The 20,675-nt window shown below is 46.3% G+C and overlaps 1 protein-coding gene across 1 annotated transcript in view; it reads right to left on the bottom strand.

The window, feature by feature from the left end:
* gcm2 (glial cells missing transcription factor 2) overlaps positions 1-20,675 on the bottom strand; it is a 54,820-nt gene that overhangs the window by 19,460 nt on the left and 14,685 nt on the right. The window contains exon 3 of the mRNA XM_078535287.1: positions 1,516-1,628. Coding sequence (XP_078391413.1) covers positions 1,516-1,628 — 113 coding nt within the window. The remainder of the gene's footprint in view (positions 1-1,515; positions 1,629-20,675) is intronic.

Here is a 20,675-nt window from a genome sequence, read left to right as displayed (position 1 = left end):
CACAATTACTATCCCATTCTATATTAGAATAATTAAAGCTCCCCATTACCATTACTCTACAGTTTTTGTACCTCTTTGTAATTTCCAGGCAAGTTTGCTCCTCTATATCATCTCCATGAGTTGTTGGCCTATAGAATATACTTATAACCAAATTATGCCCTTGATCCCCCCCAGGACATCTTCTTTCTCCAGTACTTTAATAACCTCCTTAGTCAAAATTGCCAGCCCCCATGCCACCACCCACCCCCCCACCAATTCTTTCATTCTCCATGATTCCTGAATACCTAGCATCCAGGAATATTTAGTAACTAATCATGCCTGTATTTTGAACCAGGTCTCTGTCATCTCATATTCTCATGTCACTATCTGCACCTGAAGATCACCAATCTTATTTACCATGATTTGTGTGTTTACATGCGTTCGCTGTAAACCTAATTGAGACCTTAATGCATTCGCTCTTAGCCTGACCCCACTTAATACCATACTGTTTCTTACTCTAGTTCTATCTGACTCCCAATCTTTGGTACACATTGTTTCTCCTTTCTAATGTTCCATTCTGGTTCCCATTCCCCTGCCAAGTTAATTTAAACCCTCCCCAGTGCTATTAGCAAATTACCACGAGATGATGTTGGTCCTAGAAGCTCTGAAAAAGGGTCATACAGACTCGAAATGTTAACTCTGTTTTTCTTGTCTCTGCAGATGCCGTTAGACCTGCTGAGTTTTTCCAGTATTTTCTGTTTTTGTTATGATATTGGTCCTAGATCTGTTGAGGTGTAGCCTGCCAGGCCTGTATAGTTCCCCTTCACCAGAACCAGTCTCAATGTCCCAGGAATCTAAAGCTCTCCCTCCAAAACATAAAGCATCATCTCCTTAGCTACATATTCCCCTGCTTTATCCTTGTATTTCTATACCCGTTCATTGCAAAATTATGTACAGCAAATAAAAGAAAAGGAAAGGTGAGATTGAGAGAGAGAAAATAGAGAAAGAAAAAGTGAAAAAACATTTAAAATCTTGAATACAGTGGTAATAAAATTCTGAAGGAATGAGAGTACACACTTGTAGAATTAAATTTCCAGGGCCAGGTAGGATGTTTGACAGTAACTGTGATTTATCACACCTTTAAAATTACACTCACACCTAAATGCACAAGCCACAACTTTATTGGATGTGTTTAATGAGTATCTAGTGGAGGAGTACAGCACTTCACACTCTTAAATAGATTTGAATTTTGCTTCCCTTGGGAAGGTAATGTCATAGTGCAGCAGGGTAATTTAGACAACACTTCCTGATGTCTGCATTTAACTGTACATGTACAGGCTCTGGAAAGTGCTTTCAAATTTACTCCATAATAATAGTGAGCATTTGTTAGACACGCTATTAGTCTCAATGCAAAATCTGGGCAAAGTATGGCATAGAGGACAGATTGAGCAATATCATGATAGATTGTCATTAAAATGTTTAAAGAATATGTTTAACATTTTTATTTCATTGAACACCTTTGTAAATATAATTTACCTGGAAAAATATGGCTTTGGTATCAAGTCTCCAAAAGTTTGTGACCGGATAGCCACTGTGACCTCGACAGGATATCAGTTCCAATGCTGAATTACAGTTCGGACACACTCTTTCTGCAAAAGATAAATCTTATATATTAGGATTTTATAATACAGGAATGGGAAACAAGATGGGCCCAATACCTACTTAGTATTTTTTTCAATTTTCCAATTTAGTGTTCCCAGTTGAGAGCCTTGCCCACAGGCAGCATGTGTCAAAGATTGAAACTTGTGCCTTGGGCTCCTGTTATCCATTCTTGCTGGGTGAGGCTTTTCACTAGAGGCTGAATTTCCAAGATTACCCCATTACTTCCCACGAAATAGAATAAAGAGAAAGATAAAACAGCGAATGTGCATACTGTTGTGATACCACTTCTGCACCAAAATAAAGTTAGAATTACTTCAAACGTGTCATTAATATTCAAATACAGCGTGTTAAATACCATCTCAAATGTCATCCTTTGTTTATTGGTAGCCCTGTCCCTGAGTCCGAAAGTTGTGGGCTCAAGAACAAAAACAAAAATACCTGGAAAAACTCAGCAGGTCTGACAGCATCTGCGGAGAGGAACACAGTTAACGTTTCGAGTCCGAATGACTCTTCATCAGAACTAAGGAAAAATAGAAAAGAGGTGAAATATAAGCTGGTTTAAGGGGGGTGGGACAGGTAGAGCTGGATAGAGGGCCAGTGATAGGTGTGGGCTCAGGTGCCACTCCCCAGCTGGAGCATGCGGTCCATGTTGGCTCTTCAGTACAGCACTGAGGGAATACTGCAATATCTTCTAGATGATTCCTTAAACCAAGGACCCATTTGGCGTCTCAGTTAGTCATTGAGGATTGTCCATGCCACCACTATTTGAAGAACTGCAGGGAATGGGTCAATTAGGAATAAAACCAGGAAGCACTTATTACACAAAAGGGAGTGAAAATCCAGACCAAAAAGTTGTGGATGCAGGATTGGTTGAAATTTTCAACACTGAGGTCTAACATTTTTTATTAGGTGATGGTGTCAAGTGATCTAGAGTAAAGGTGGGTAAATTGATTTGAGGTACAGATCTAACTGAATGGCAGAACATTCATATGCAAAAATGACATAGTCAGAGATATAGGGAGTATAATTTTGAAGTTTGCAGATGATACAAAATAATGCAGTAAATAGTCTGATTGTAGCAGACTTGAGGAGGACAAGAACAAGAACGGAAGGATTTAGGATGCATGTTCACAAATCTTTGAAGGCAGCAGGACAGTTTAAGTAGGTGGTTAAGAAAGAATGGGATGCTTGGCTAAACAAATGAGGGTGTTGAATACAAGAGCAAAGAAGTAAGCTAAAATTTTACAAATCCCTGGTTATGATTCAGCCTGAGTACTGTGTTCAATACCCAGCACCACAGTCGGGAGAAACTATTTCCTCTGGCAAGTGTATCAGTAACCAGATGTCATAGATTTAATATAATTGGTAAAAGAATTGGAGGAGAATTGAGGAATTACTTCATATGGAGAATTGTTAAGGTCTGAAATGACTGGTGGAACCAAATTCTACAGGGACTCTTAAAAGACAATTGGACTTGTACATGATGACGGTTAATTTACAAAGTTGTGGGAATAAGGCTGAGGTATGGTGCTAATTTAGAGGCTCTTTCAAAGAACCAGCAGAGGCATGAGGAGTGGCTTCCTTCCGTGTTTATAATTATTGATTCTTTGATTCGAACAAGCTTGAGGGGTTTATGTCCTACTCATGTTCCTGTGCATCATGACTAAAGTTTATTCTTGAACAACACTCCAAAACAGATTATCTGATCCTTTAGCTGAATGGAAATTTGCTGTGCACAAATTTACAGCTGCATTTTCCAAAATGACAATAGTAACTACACTTCAAAAATAATTAGTTGCCTATGAAGTCATGTGGGATGTCATGCAAAGCTATCTTTGAACTCCAGTTATTTCACTGGACAGTCTGACCTCTCAGTAGAGTGTACTAGTTGTTATGAAATTGTTACTGAATGTTGTTTATGTTCATTAATGTGCAGTTGATACATATCTGAAAGTACTTCACATGAATAGAGCGATGGCAAGATATCAATGCCAGTATAACTCAGGAAGCAGGTCTCAATCTGGCTTCCCAGTATTTTTATTATTCTTTTGACAGGATGTGGGTGTCCTATAGGGTCTATCCCTAACGGCCCTCGAGAAGGTGGCTGCCTTCTTGACCACTGCAGTCCATGTGGTGTAGTTACATGTGCTGTTGGGGAGGGAGCTCCAGGATTTTGACCCAGCGACAGTGAAGGAATGGTGATATATTTCCAAGTCAGGATAGTGTTGTAGCGTGGAGGGGAACTTGCAGGTGGTGGCGTTCCCATGCACCTGCTGCCCTTGTCTTTACAGGTGGTAGAGGTCATGGATTTGGAAGGTGCTGTCGAAGGAGCCTTGGTGAGTGCACTAAAGTCAATCTTACATCACTGACCATTTGTATTGCTGTATTATAACTCCAGTGTCTAGGTGGTTTACCAGAAGGTCAGATTGGAATCTTTGTAATGTTAGGAAAAAATTGATAATCACCTTGGCGGTCACATTCGAGAGGAATGCTCTGCACCTGTGTCCAAACATGGAGGTAAATTTTTCTCTTTTGCTCACTTGTTGTAGAATATGTTCATCAGGACTATGCCTAAATTCCCAACATCTGCTCCCAATGCAAAATCAACGCCATGGATTTTACAGTAAAAATAACAACGAGGCTATCAGTGCTCACCGTTGTTAAAATGCAAATTGTAAAGCAAGTGACTGTACACACGCAGCTAAACATGAACATCAGGAAGTTACTTCAGGTTGCCCTGCTCCTCGAGAAACTTCACTACACCAGTACCTCACTGAGAGACTCACCACATAAACACATGACATGGCAGGAAGTTACAGTACTGGCATAATATATTCACAAAACTAAGTAAAAAGGATTAAGGCTTGTCAATGGCAGGGTAAGTTTTTTTTTACTGGCAAATAGCCAATCTGCCACTGAAAATAACTTTTGCAAATGTGAAGGCTCATTCCTTCAAATGTTAATCACTGTTGAATATTTTCTTTAAAAATGTAACTCTTTAAAAACAATTCTGTAGAATCGTAGGGTGGAATTGTCCCAGATTTGCATCTGCAATGGTGGATTTTCGTGCAGTATCATTCTAAACCCGCCGTATTAATTATGCATCCCCGGGAAACACGCCAATTCCATGGTGGACGGGCTCTCATTTGCCCAACACGCCATCATCTCGTCGCTTCATCACACCGGGCGCCATATTTGAAGTGCAGCCGTGTGCACACCTCTCAGTCCTTCCTGCCCACGACTGTTGCAAAGAAGACACAGTCCTGAAAGGCAAAAAGATTGCTGCCCCCTAGTTCAATGATGCATACCCCTCGAGCATAATTTGGATGCAGTGGAGGCTCGCCGGGATGTCCTCTGCCCCTGCTCTGGCCGCAGCATGGGTAGCAACTTCACTAATCCAGCTTGGGAGGCAATGGCAGCAATAGTCAGTGCCAACACCCTGCAAAAGAGGACAGACACCCAGTGATGCAAGAGGATAAACGATCTCCTCTGTTCCACCAGGGTACGTCACCGTTCTCATCACTCTCAACTCTCACACTCACAAACCCAGCACACATCCACAGGGCCCTCACTCACTGTCGGTTCAAGGGACATCACCATTCACTCCCTCACACACATCTTCATTGTCCTCATCCCATCCATGGGACCATTCAACACCCACATATGCCAGGCACAATCATCTGGCCTGGGAGGCATCCTGCTTACATTCTCTCCATCTCTATTTACGCAGGACCAGCTGGCACACAACAAAAGGAAGAGGTCACTTACCAGTGGAGGAATGCCTGAAATCAAGGTCCTCACGGACTTTGAAAACAGAGCCATCCAGCTGGCTGGTGATGATCTGGACCAGTCCTGTGCTGACGGTGAGTACGGTGGTGCTCTACCAGATGAGGATCCAGTAATGCAACATCCATCAGACAACAATGCTGTGAGTGATGTGTCCTCTTTCACAGGCCACTGCCTTGCACTAACTATTTCTCCTTGCTTTCGCAGGCACATCTGCCAAACAGCCAACAGACTCCATGACACAGGGCCTCCAATTAAGTCCTGAAGAAACCTCAGAAGAGGAATCTGGAGGCACCCTCCTTGAAGTCCCATCACAGCGCTCACCCACACCCTCCACCAGTGCAGAGACACACACCTCGGTGGGACCTAGCTTTAGAGTAGACGCAGGATCACAATCTGGTGAGCACATTGCACCGTCCGATCTACAGCAGTTGGAGACAGGGATTTCCCAGGTCTCTGGCACTCAGAGGACTGCTGGAGGCCAGAAATCTGCTGAGTCAGAGTCAGATGATGAGCCTCTGAACTCGGTCAAGTCACAGTTGCTGGATCTGCAAAGGCAAGCTCGGGAACATCAGGAAGGGATGTTCGCTGCACTCTTCAGATTGCAAGGCATGATGGAGGAGTCCGTCTGCCTTCAGTCTGAGGTGATAGCGCCGGCATGTCAACACACCAATGTCAACACTGGTAGGATGGCAGCCGCCATGGAGACCTTGGTCCAGGATGTCACTCCTGCACTGCTGCATGGGCTGAACTCCATTGCTGATGCCATAGTTGACCTCCAACAGTGTGTACACGAGAGGAGTGCAGGGCAGCTTGATCTCACTCCAGCTACCCGTTCTCCTCAAGGAGTCAGCCAGTGGCCCTCGGGCACCCATAGGGAGGAGGATCAGCAGGTGCACAACCTGGGGCCATCCACCCAGTTGACTCCAGGAGTGTCCAGCCCAACCAAATCCCCTCTTCCTATGACCCCCGCAGCTCCAGCTTCACAGCTCAAGGAGGGTGTCACTGCCACACAGCAGGTCCCCAAAAGCAGGTCTCGGCCCTCCAGAGGATGTCTGTCACAGACAGGGTGTAGCAGTCAGCAGGCTGCCTCCACTTTCACTGTGGATGTCCAGTAAGCACTAAGGCATAGCAGCAGGGTTAGGAAGGTTAAGAAAATGTAGGTACACAGGCTGGGCACGGATGTTAATCACTTGTACATAATATTCACTGTTGCCATTAAACTCCCAAGAATGTGTCCCTGCCTATGGCTCCTTGTTCTAATGAGCAGTATTCATGTCACTCAGAAACCTTTCTGCACAAGATAAAGGCAAGTGTCTCAGTCGAGGGCTTCTTCCCTGTGCTCTGTGCAGCATTCAGACCAAAGTGATGGTCCAGCCTCACACTCACTGGACACATCAGTGATGCCTGCACCTCGATGGTGCTTGTCATTGCTGCCAGAATGTCGTGGGCAGGCATCACAGAGTTTCGTCATTCTCTGTGTGCTCTCAGCATCTTTAAGGTGGGGCTGGCCCCCATCTCTTCAGCATCTGTAACCAGTGACTCTGTACTCCTGAAGGGCTCAGGTGCTGAAGGCGGACAAAGGATCAGATGCTTTTAAAGTTTCATGGCTGCATCTCTATGATATGACCCTGATCACAGAGCACAAGTGAGCTACCTTCAGACATTCTCAGAGGCTATGTGAAGATCAATGGAGTGTCTTCACTGCATGTTGTCATCATCCTCCTGTAATAGAGCGACTGTTAGGGCCTCCACTGCATCTCCATGACAGGAGCATTCTCACAGAGGGTATGTGCGCTGCCATAAGCCAGACTGGAGCCAAACATTCACAGATGCAATGTGAGGATCTATGGCATCTCCTCACTGTGTGTTGTCATCATCCTCCACAAATCTAGCAGCTGTCAGGGCCTCCCAAGCATGCCTGCCACTTTTGGCCAGTGCGTCATTGTCACCTTTGAGGACCTCCTCACCCTCATCATGGTCGATGTCCTTCTCATCACAAGAGACCCCCAGCTCCTGCATCTCCTCCTCAGCCAGCTCCTCTCGCCGTTGCAGTGCCAGGTTGTAAAGGGTGCAGCAGGCGATGACGATGCATGACACCCTTTGTGGACTGTATTGCAGTGCTCCACCAGACCGGTCCAGGCACCGGAATCACATCTTCAGCATCCAGATGGTCTGCTCCACCATGTTGCAAGTTGCAGCATGAGCCTCATTATACCGCCACTCTGCTGCAGTCTTAGGCCTTCGGAGAGATGTCATCAGCCACGGCCTCTGCGGGTAGCCCTTGACCCCACGGAGCCAACCCTGCAGCATCTGTGGACCCTGGAAGCTATCAGGGATCTGTGACTGACTGAGAATATAGGTGTCGTGCACACTCCCCGGGAACCATGCGCACACCTGCAGGATACGTTTGTGGTGGTCGCAGCTGCACATTCAGTGAATGGAAGCCCTTGCAGTTGACATAGTTGATCCCGTTTTGCGATGGTGATCTGAGTGCCATGTGGGTGCAGTCAATTGCACCCTGCACCAGTGGGGAAACCCGAGATCTGGGTGAATCCAATAGCTCTTGCATCCTGGCTATCCTGGTCCTGGGCAAAATGCACAAAGTTGTGTGTCCTCTCGAAGGCGGTGTCCGTGACCTCATGGATGCACTTATGGGTGGAGGCTTGTGATATTCCACACAGGTCCCCTGTGGAGTCCTGAAAGGAGCCTCTGACATAGAAATTGAGTGCCACAGTCACTTTCACGCCCACTGGCAGTGGATGCCTTCCATATCCCTGTGGCACCAAATCCTGCAGCAGATGGCAGATGTGACTGACCAGTTCCCTGGACATGTGCAGTTTTCGGCGACACCGGTTCTTGGTCATCTGCAGGAATGAAAGACGGTGTCTATAGACCCTGGATCTAGCTAGGCGCCAACCAGCAATGTCTCACTGGCTCTCCAGCGGCGTGTGCAGGAGCCCCAGCCGCCCCTTCTTCCAGAGGTTGCTGCTCCCCCCTCTGTGCAGACAGGCGCCTCAGTCACTCTCTTCTCCGTCATTTTCACTCTCTGCACGCCATGAGGCATACAGCTATTTCACCAGGCTCCATGATCCTGATGTACTCCTTTTGCAGGATGGAAGAGAAAGACATGTGGGTTAGCATGAATGTACTAAGAACCTCTCTTGGATAAGTCTGAAGGCCTTCCCGGAGAGTGCTGGCCACCACTTGGATGGCCAGAGAAAAGTGCGCTGCATGGCTGCCCAATTTTTAAATAATTCAGCTTTATCAACTACATTAGTCATAACAATGCTGTTGTGAAACACATCAGCGTGCAATCAGATCGGCGTGGGCGGACGATCCAGTGTAGGGAGATGATTCCAGCGGTCGGACTTATGATACGCTGGGGCAGAATTTTGCCCTTGGCGGGTGGGCTTGGCAGGGGTGGGCGGTGGCAGTCGGGAAGCTGACCGCCGCCCGTGATCAGCACTGCACCACGATTTCATGCTGGCGGGCCAATTAAGTGCTACCTGTGCAGAGGGGGAGGAAGGTGACCGGGCCGAGCATGAACTTCACGCCTGCGCGCGAGTGAGCGCTTCATAATCTTCCTGAGGCACAAGAGTTCAAATCCTACCTCAGCAGGAGCTGAGGGAATTTAAATTCAAATAATGAATAAATCTAGAATAAAATGATAGCCTCATTCATGACCATGAAACTATTGGATTCTCAATAACAATCCATCTGGCTCATGCCCTTCAGAGGATGAAATCTGCCATTCTTACCTCGTCTGGTCTACATGTGACTCCAGACTCCAGCCACAGAAATATTGTTGACTCTTAAATGCCCCTGAAATGCACTAACAAGACACTCAGCTACATCAAACTGCTACAGACAAATGCACTGACAGGGCGGAATTTAATGCCCTCCCCAAGCACGTTTGGAGGCAGCAGGAGTATTTAACTCTGTGGGAGGGCACCAGGTGAGGACCCTTCCATCTTCCTGCTCTTGCTCCAATTAAGTCTGGTGTGGGAAGGCTTGTGGACGGCCTTCTTGGTCTGCTGCCAATTGAGGGCCACTTAAGTGCCTTATCCGGTGCTGCTGGTGGGCTGGGCAGTTGCTGGGCAGGACGCCTGAAAAGCAAACACTGTCAAGTTTGCTTGTGGACTCCAGGGGTGAAGAGGGTTCAATTTGTTCAAAAGGGACTCAGTGTCTGATCAAGGGAATCAGTATTGATAATAGGGAGCCTGCTAAAAACTGTCGACCCCCCTCCCCACTCTTCTGTGACCCCCATCCCGTCCTCACTCACCTGTGATCGAGGGTCCCTCACTGATGCATAGAATTAAGAAGTAAAAAAGATTTATGACTGTATTGGGTCTTGTGCAAAGGACCTGTGGTAGTAACTGTGAAGTGGTAAAGCAAGTATTCAAGTAACAAAGACAGAGTGATTTTAATGGAGGATTTTAACTTTTCTGTAAATTGGAACAAGCAGACTACCACATGTCAAAAAGATAATGAATTTCTTGAATGTGCCAAGGATAGTTTTCTGCAGCAATATGTCCTAGAAACAAAATGGGAGTATGCCATGTAGATGTTTGAAATGGAGAATTGCAAAACAGCTACAAAGATTCCAGATTTAGGTAAGGGTGACTTCAATGCGATGCAACAGAGACTATCCACAGTTTTTTTTACATAGGACATACAGCACAGAAACAGACCACTTGGCCCAACTAGTTCATGCCAATGTTTATGCTCCACTCGAGTCTCCTCCCATCTTTTCTCATCTAAATCTACCATTATAACCAACTGCTTTCTTTTCCCTCAAGTCACAGAATCTCACAGTGCAGAAGAGGCCCTTCGGCCCATCGAGTCTGCACCGACACATGAGAAACACCTGACCTATCTATCTAATCCCATTTACCAGCACTTGGCCCATAGCCTTGAATGTTATGACGTGCCAAGTGCTCATCCAGGTACTTTTTAAAGGATGTGAGGCAACCTGCCTCCACCACTCTCCCAGGCAGCGCATTCCAGACCGTCACCACTCTCTGGGTAAAAAAGCTTTTCCTCACATCCCCACTAAACCTCCTGCCCCTCACCTTGAACTTATGTCTCCTCGTGACTGACCCTTCAACTAAGGGGAACAGCTGCTTCCTATCCACACTGTCCATGCCCCCCATAATCTTCTACACCTCGATCAGGTCGCCCGTCAGTCTTCTCTGCTCCAATGAAAACAACCCAAGTCTATCCAACCTCTCTACATAACTTAAATGATTCATCCCAGGCAACATCCTGGTGAATCTCCTCTGCACCCCTTCCAGTGCAATCACATCCTTCCTATAATGTGACAACCAGAACTGTACACAGTACTCCAGCTGTGGCCTCACCAAGGTTCTATACAACTCCAACATGACCTCCTACTTTTGTAATCTATGCCTCGATTGATAAAGGCAAGTGTCCCATATGCCTTTTTCACCACCCCACTAACATGCCCCTCTGCCTTCAGAGATCTATGGACACACACGCCAAGGTCCCTTTGTTCCTCAGAACTTCCTAGTGTCATGCGGTTCATTGAATACTTACTTGTCAAATTACTCCTTCCAAAGTGTATCACCTCACACTTTTCAGGGTTAAATTCCATCTGCCATATATCTGCCCATTTGACCATCCTGTCTATATCTTCCTGTAGCCCAAGACACTCAACCTCACTATTAAACACCTAGCCAATCTTTGTGTCATCCACAAACTCATTAATCCTACCCCCAACATAGTCATCTATGTCGTTTATATAAATGACAAATAATAGGGGATCGAGCACAGATCCCTGTGGTATGCCACTAGACACTGGCTTCCAGTCACTAAAGCATCCTTCTGTCATCACCCTCTGTTTCCTACAACTAAGTCAATTTTCAATCCACCTTATCAAATTACCCTATATCCCATGTCCATTTGCCTTCTTTATAAGTCTCCCATGTGGGACCTTGTCAAAGATTTTGCTGAAATCCATATAAACTACATCAACTACACTACCCTCATCTACACACCTGGTCACCTCCTCAAAAAATTCAATCAAATTTGTTAGGCATGACCTCCCTCTGACACAGCCATGCTGACTATCCCTGATCAAACCTTGCATCTCCAAGTGGAGATAGATTCTCTCCTTCAGAATGCTTGTCTAGCTTCCCCTTAAATGCTACCATAAATTGCAACAAATAAGTTGGTCCAACATATAAGATGACCCAATTTTTCCAGCCCAAAAATCATTTTTTTGCATATACTCGGGATATAAGTCAACACTACCCCCCACCTTTGCAGCCATGACATGCTATACTTGCATTAGTAGTAAGCCTCAATTTTTCACCCCATAAATACGTGTTTTACTTAATGGTACTTTATAACTAGGCACAAGGGATTTAACAGGCCATGTGGACTGTGTTGCAAAGATGCACGAGACATTAAGATACGCGCACTCTTTTCATCGGATGCTGATATCATTTCAAAATGGCGACCACCCACACATTGGCATTTCACATTTATTCTTGGCTTATAGGCCAACTCTCATTTTTGGAGGGATTCTTTAAAGCTTCAAAGGTCAATTTATATGCCAATATCTACGGTATTCACTTCAACCATTACCTATGTTAGCAAGTTCCATTTCCTGTATCATCTGTGTAAACCTTCCCTGAACCCCTCTCCAGTGCCTCTATATCCTTTCTGTAATATGGCCACCAAAGCTGCACACCGTACATTGTGTTGTCTAACCAAGGTTCTCTACAGGTTCAGCATACTGAACCTACTTTTCCCTACATTTCCCTACTTTTCAATTCGATCTCTCTAGAAATAAAACCTAGGGCGGAATTGTCCCAGATTTGCAATAAGTGCGGTAGTGGGAGGGTAAAACAATTATGCATTCTCAAGAAACATGCCGTTTCCATGGCGGGCAGGCTCTCATTTGCCCACCAGGCCATCACCTCACCGCTTCATCATGCCAGGCGCTATATTTAAAGTCCATCCGCACACACAACTTTCAGTAATTCCAGCCCACAGCTGCTGCAAAGACGACACGGCCCTGAAAGGCAAAAAGACTGCAGCTCCCAGGCTCAAAGATACGTCCCTCGAGCGCCTTTTGGATGCAGTGGAGGCTCACTGTGATGTCCTCTACCTCCGCTCTGGCTGCAGGTTGGGCAGCAACCTCACTAATCCAGTTTGGTCAATGCCAATGCCCTGCAAAAGAGGACAGCCACCCAGTGCTGCTACAGGATGAATGGTCTCATCCGTTCCGCCAGGGTAACTCACTCTTCTCATCACTCTCAACTCACACACTCACAAACCCATCACACATCCACAGGGATCGCACACCTTAAAGGACAATGCCACAACTCTCACACACACCCTCACATCTCCATCAGGCTCATATCCTCTTGAGCTCTCATCCTCATCCTGTCCATGGCTCCGCTCACCACACAAACATTCCACACAGTGCCATGTGTCCTGCTCACACTCTCCTCATCTGTTTTCATGCAGGAGAGGCCTGCTCACATCAGCAGGGAGAGGTCCCAGACTGAGGGTGGAGTGACCCACATTAGGCCCCTCACTCACTTTGAGGAGTGTGCCATCGCGCTGACTGGTGAGGCCATGGACCATGCCTGCGGTGACAGTGAGGTTGGCGGCGAACAGCCTCGTAAGGATCCCTCTCTCAACGCTAATGTGAGTGCTCTCTCTCCTGCTTTTGACTCTGCTCACATGCATTACTTCAGTTCTCAAGGAGCTCTGCCAAGCAACCCTCAGCCAGCCAGTCCCTTAGCTCTATCCATGTCCTCACCTCCAACCAAGAGGATACCCCTTCCATTGAAGAGCTGAAAATAAGCAGCCTGGAAGACCTGTTGTAGAGCTTAACCACACCCTGCACCAGCGCAGAGACACACACCTCAGTGGAACCTAGGTCTAGAGCAGGCTCAGGTTCATAATCTGGTGGTCACCGCACAGACATATGTCTGTAGCAGGAGGAGACAGGTTCAGCCGAGCTCGCTGGCACTCAGAAGGCTGCTGGGGAAGAGGCATCTATGAGATCCGAGTCAGATGATGAGCCTCTAGATTTGGCCTTCCAACTCACCCTGGCGAGTCAGCAGAAGGCAGGGGAACATCACACAGAGCTGTTGGAAGCCCTCAACAGAGTGGCACGTGAGTCAGAAGAGTGCGTCTGCCTGCTTTCTGATGAAGTTGTGCCCACATGTGTGTGTATGGAGGTCTCCATGGGGAGGATAACGGATGCCATGGAGACCCTGGTCCAGCAGAACGTGGAGATGTGTGCAGACCTACACACCATCGCGGGGGCCATGGGCGAGTTCCTGATGTGGCAACACAAGGGGGAAACAGGACACCTCAGGTGTTCCTTCCCTTCAAGGTGTCAGGCCGAGGCCCCAGCGCATCTGAAGGGAGAAGAAGCGACACTGGACACCCCTGAGTCATCCACTCAGGAATCTCAGAGGCTGTCCTCTCCCTCTGAGTCCCCTTTGCTGGTGACCCCCTCAACCTCGTCCTCTGTCATCACAGAGGGAGCAGCTGGCCAACGAGTGATTCTGGAGGGAGAAGAGTGTGTGTGTGTGCGTGTGAGAGAGAGACAGGGCCTTCGGAGTTTCATACAAGCACTCTCCCACGCATACGGATCCTTCACGTGTCGTACTCACCTTAACATCCTGAGTATTTTGAATGCTGCCTGCTGGGGTTCACTTTCAGTTGTCCATCTGAGCTGACCTGCATCTCCACCCACCCACTGATCACACTCCCATGCAGCACCTGAGCACACCACAACTGTAGTTCCACTTTCAATTTGAACAGCTTGGTCTGGATTCATTTTTTCGTATGCTCCCCTGTCTTTTCTCCTCCCCCAGTCACCCATTTCCTATCTTCTATCATAGTTGACCTCTCCGGCATCACCTTTCACCTCCCCTCCGTGACCTACCAGCCACAACCCTTTTCCTTCGGGGATGTCCAGGTGAACGTGCACATTCCCTTCCTTCCCAAAAACCCCACCCTCATCCACATTAACCACCCAACCTCCTGCTTCCCACCTCCAGGGCCCATGTTAGCGTCTGAGCACCCACCAACCACCCTCGCCGTCCCTTCTACCATTACCATCGAACCCTCACCCTCCCATCCTACTGCCTCACTCTGCCCTCGGTCATTCTCCCCATTCCCTCATACCACGCCCACTCTCAGTTCACTCCCCGGGAGACAGTCATGGACCCATCTGACCCCTCCCTTGCACATTCACCTGGACATCCCCCCGTTCAGACCCCTTCCCCCTCGGAACCCCTTACCCCCTCCAGACCCCTTCCCCCCCAGAACCCCTTCCCTCCGCTTAGTCCTCCCAACCCTCCCGAGCTCCCCATCCCACCACACCCACCCCCCCCACCACCCGCCGCCACCCCGCTTATTCTCCCCTCCCTTCCTGATTCCTTCAGGCAGGCATACTTCTTCCGTCACCTTTAGTCCTTCCCACCACCCCCAACGACTCCTTCCTCCAGCCTCATTTCTTCCTCCAGCCTTACTCCTTCCCCCTTCTTGACTCCCTCATACACTCTCACTTCTTCCTCCAGCTTTACTCCTTCCCTGTTCATGACTCCTTCCTCCACCATTACTCCCTCGCCTCTCCGCACTCCCTCCTCCCCCCAGATTCCCTCCCCTCTCCGCACTCCTTCACACCTCTGAACTCTTTCCCTTGCATCTTCCACCCCCCTTTCACCTACCTCCCCAATTGCCATCTTCTCCCCCATTACCCCTTCCTCCCCTGTACTCCCTCCCCCCTCCCAACCTGACCCACCTGACACCTTCATTCCCCCCTCAAACTCACCCCTCAACACCTTCATTCACCCCCCAACACCTTCATTCCCTCCCTCCCAACCTCACCCCCTGACACCTCTTCCTCTTCCAATTGATCCTAGACCTTCCTCTCCCACCATCATGAGGAATCATCATCCGTTGTGGGTATCAATGGTGACTTTCCAACTTCCGTGAGCTGCTTCGCAGCAGAGCCATGTCCATGAGAGTCCACTCAGCATGTCATGGACACTCCTCCAGGATCCCACTGCTGTTGGGCTCCAGCATCTTCTGCTCCTCGGATGTCCACGATGTGAGCAAGGCCCTGGCGGCAAGTCCCAACTTTAGCACGTCACAGTTGTCAAGATGCATTCTGCACCAGTGTGTTTTCCTGCCAACATGGGTAGACAATCCAGCTGGGGGGGTTTTCCTGCCAACATGGGTAGACAATCCAGCTGGGGGGGGGGATGAGCCTGGCCAGCCGGCCTTATAATGATATGCTGATGTATTACAATGAGGTTCCTGACATCTGATGAGGCTGAGCGGATGATTGCAGACTGGTTTCACAATGTCGTGAAACTGAATTTGGCCCTTGTCGCCATATTGTCTGCTCATGCCACCAAACACGCTCAACGCCAGCGGACATGGAAAATCCCGGCCTTAGTGCTTGATTTGCTTTTTTTTAATGGCCTTTCTAACTTGTGATACAACTTTTAGTGATTGATGTATTTGTATTCTGAGATCCCTTTGTTCCTCTATTTCACCAAGACTTGTACCTTACAAATAACAAGTGAGCTTCCTGTTCTTCCTACTAAAATGTACTATGCCACAATTAACTGTGTTGAACCTCATTTGCCAATTATTTGCCCATTCTGCAAGTTTATCTATGTCCTTCTGTAATTTGTCGCAGTCCTCCTCAGTAAACTCGGCACATCTTTCAATGGGTAAAATGACAGCAGTCCAGTGAGAGATGTTCAAAAAAAACTTAACATGATATAGAATAAGTTGAAACCTCCAAGGAGCAAGGGCTCTACTTGCCAAAAAAAAATCAGCATGGACAGTTAAAGAGGCAAGTTAGTGATAAACAAAGTCCCTGCCTAGAGGCACCTGCAGGGTAGCTAGTAAGTCACAACTCGTTCCACAGCCAGCAGTGGCTGACTCATCTCACTGGAATCTGAGCTAGTATAAATGCAGGAAATGTAGCACATGTACAAAGTAACCGAGTGCAGTGAAACCAAGAGCTTAGATCTTCCACTGTGAAGACAGATACAAAATACTTATTCAAAGTCTCTGCAATTTCCTTGTTTCCCATTATTAATTCCCCATTCTCACCCTCTATGGGACTTGCGCTCACTGTAACTACTCTTTTCCTTTTTATATCCTTGTGGAAGCTTTTATAAGCGACTGTTTTTATATTTCATGTTAGTTTTCTCTCATACTCCAATTTTTCCCTTTTTTTCATCATCCTTTCATGGTTTTAAAATTTTTCCAATCTTTTGGCCTACCACTAATCTTCACAGCATCGTGTATCTGTTCTTGATACCATCCTTAACTTCCTTAGTTTAGCCATGGAAGGGGCATCTTTCTCATAGAGTCTTCCTTTCTTAATGAATTTATCTTTGTTGAGAGTTATGAAAAATATTCTTAAATGTCTGCCACTGCCTCTCTACCCCACTAGTCACCGCTTGCCAATGCGAGAACGACCTGTTTATTCCTACTCTGTTAACCAATCCTTACTCCATGCCAGTATATTACCTCCTATCCCATGTGCTTTGATTTTGCTAACCAAACTCCTTTGAGGGACTTTATCAAAAGCCTTCTGAAAATCCAAGTGTACTACATCCCCAACACCCTCAGAAAACTGCAACAAGTTCGTCAAACATGATTTCCCATTCATAAATCCACGTTGACTATGCTCAATTAGATTATCATTATCCAAGTATCCATTTATCACATCCTTTAGAATAGATTCTAGCATCTTCCCTGCTACTGATGTCAGGCTAACAGGTCTATAGTCTCCTGTTTTCTCTCCCCCTCCATTGTGGGGTGACAGTTGCTACCTTCCAATCTGCAGCTACCATTCCAGAATCTATGGGAAGAATTTTTAGCTCGGTGTGCTGGCGCGCGCCTGACCTGCTCGAGCGTAAAATAGGGCGTGATGACATCGGGTGAGCATCCCGACATCACCCCGCGTTCGCGCAATATTTCGGTCAGCGGGTGCACACGAAAGCCAGAACTGCACCCACTGACAATTAAGAGGGCAACTAAGCCCATTAAAGTTCCAACTGACTCCAATTTTTCATGGTCCGTCCAACCTTATGGTTGGCGGACAGGCAAATCTGCCAGGCAGACTTTGCATTTTTGATGAAACCTCATCCAAGGGTGAGATGAGGCTTCTGTTATTAAATTTTTAAAAATAAAAATGTTTGGACAGAATTTTCTCTACCTATATGTTCAGGTGACTGATTCTGTTAATTGACCATCCAGCGTGAAATCGCAGTTGTAGGTTGCCGAACTAAAAATCTTGCCCTATAGAATTTTGGAAGATGATCACCGATGTGTCCGCTATCTCCATAGCTACCTCTTTCAACACTCTGGGATGTAGAATATCAGGTCCCTCGGGGACTTAACCTTCAGTCCCATTAATTTCTTCAATGCAACCTTCTTACTAATATGAATTCCTTCAATTCCTCATCTCCCTACCCAATAGGGAAAAACAGTTTGGACCAGTACTCTTATTTCCCAGCTTTCACTGGTGTTCCATTCTAAGGTATCCAAGACCAGTTTAGACCAGTATTCTTATTTCCCAGGTTTTACTGTTTTTTTTCGTTCTGAGTAGTCCCTTGGATCTCTAATTCTGGGAGATTTCTTGTATCTTTGTCAATAAAGATAGACACAAAGCAATCATTTAGTTAAAAGCAAAATACTGTGGCTGCTGGAAATCTGAAACAAAAACAGAAAATGTTGGAAAAACTCAGCAGGTGCTGTTAGACCTGCTAATCATTTAATTTCTCTGCTGTTTCTCTATTCTCTATTATAAATTCTCCTGACTCTGCCTGCAATGGACCTACATTTGTTTTAGCCAAACATTCCCTTTCTATGTATCTATAGAAGCTTTAACAGTCCGTCTTTATGGGCAGAATTTTTCCCTTGTCTGGCAGGCGTGCACCCTTCCCAAATGTCGGGTGAGTGTCCCAATATCATCGCGCACTCTCGCAATTTTTCGCTTGGCGGCCGTGCATGAGAGGCGGTAGCGCACTAGCTGACAATTAAGAGGCCTTTTAAGGCCCTTAATCAATTAATTAAATCGTATTTTCACTGCCCGTCCAACCGTTCGGTTGGCAGGTGGGCAAATAGGCCAAACGGCCTTTGCATTTTTTGCGAAACCTCATCCACGGGGGGATGAGGTTTTGACCAGTGATTAAAAAAAAATAACTTTTAAAACTAATTTTTAACATGTCCTTGCTCATATGACAGAGTCACACGAGGGGATGTGTTTTCCTTATTTTTCCATTCTTTATTTTTAAGGTTAAAGATCTTCAGCTTCCTGAGGCAACTCTGTGCCTTCAGGGAGCTTTCACTGAGCGCACCCTCACACACCTCAGCGCTCGCGCTCTTCCCGCCCCCACCCTGGCAGCGCTGAGGCTCTGAGTGCCCCTCTCATGCTGGCCGGCCAGCGTGAAATCACGATCAGGGCCTGGTTGCGGGCGATGGTCAGCTTCGTGGCCGCTCACAGGCTCGCCCGCCACGCCGGCCTGAGGTAAAAATCCTGCCCTCTGTTTTTTGCTAGTTTTACATTCATATTCTATTCTCCCTTTCTTTATCAGTTGTTTGGTCATCCTTTGCTGTATTCTAAAATCCTCCCAATCCTCAGGTTTACAACTATTTCTGGCAACCTTTTTTAATCTTACACAATCGTTAACTCCCTTTGTTAGCCATGGTTGACTGAATCTTCCAAAATTCCCTAGTTTCTGGAAGGGTACCAGCGATTGTAAAGCCACAAATATAAAACCACTGTTCAAGAAAGGAGGCACATGGAAAGCAGGAAGCTAGGCCAGTTCATCTAACATCTGTCATTGAAAAATACTAGAATACATTATTAAAGAGGCAATAGTGAGACATTTATGAAATCATAAAACAATCAGGCAGAGTCAACATAATTCTGCAAAAGGGAAATTTGCGTTTGACTAATTTATTAGAGCTCTTTGTGGATGTAATAAGCAGGGTGGATAATGGGGAACCAGTAGATGTATTGTATTTGGATTTCCAAAAGGCATTCAATAAGGTGCCACATAAAAGCTTAATGCAGAAGATATGAGTTTATGGTATTGGGGTGACATATTAGCATGGATAGGGGATTGCCTAACTAACAGGAAACAGAGTTGGAATAAAATTGGTTTCTTTCAGGTCGGCAAACTGCAACTAGTGGAGTACATTGGGATCAATGCTGGGGCTCAAATACTTGCAATCTATATTAATCACTTGGGTAAAGGGACTTACTGTATTGTAGCTAGATTTACTGATAATACTTCCCTACCTATTTTGTAAGTTGTGAGGAGGAAACAAAGAGTGGGCTTTTCTTGCCCCATCAGTAGCAGGCATCATCATGGGCAGGACAGGAAAATTTGAAGAGCGGCCAAAAGTCAAGGCCATTCTCCAAATTTTCCTGTCTGCCTGTGATGATGCCCACCGTGGGCAGGGCCAGGAAATCCCGGCCAAAGAGTCTGAAAAAGGATATTAATAGGTCAAGTGAGTGGACAAAAATTCGGCAGATTGCGTATAATTGTGGGAAAATGAGGTTGTCCATAGAAAAGCAGAATATTATTTAAATAGAGAGAGACTGCAGAATTCTGCAGTACATAGGGATTTTGGTGTCCTTAATGTTAGCCTTAGGGGGATGGCATATGAAATAGGGAACTCTTGCTCCAACTGTACAGGACCTGGAGTGTGTACAGTTTTGGTCTCCTCACTTAAGGAATGATAAACTTGCATTGGAAGCAGTTCAGAGAAGTTTCACTAGGCTGATTCCTGCGATGAAGGGGTTGCCTTATAAGGAAACATTGAACAGGTAGGGCCTATACTCATTGCAGTTCAGAAGAGATAGAGGTGATCTGAAAATATTAATAGACTGATCTGCGGACAGAAAAGTGGCAAACGGAATTCAACCCAGAGAAGTGAGAGGTGATGTATTTGGCAAAGAAATACACAATAAATGGGAGAATACTGAGAGGTGAGAGACCTTGGAATGAATCCCTGAAGGCAACAGGGCAGGTTGATAAGGTGGTTAAGAAGGTGTATTTATTAGCTGAGGCATAGAATGTAATGTTATACTGGAACTATATAAAACATTAGCTAGACCACAACTTGAGTACTGTGTGCAGTTCTGTCACCTCATTACAGAAAGGTTGTAATTGCATCAGAGAGCGTATAGAGGAGATTTATGAGGATGTTGC

This window comes from Cetorhinus maximus, chromosome 3, assembly GCF_964194155.1.
Source record: "Cetorhinus maximus chromosome 3, sCetMax3.hap1.1, whole genome shotgun sequence".
Taxonomy (NCBI): domain Eukaryota; kingdom Metazoa; phylum Chordata; class Chondrichthyes; order Lamniformes; family Cetorhinidae; genus Cetorhinus; species Cetorhinus maximus.
This window is presented reverse-complemented; position numbering and strand designations above follow the sequence as displayed.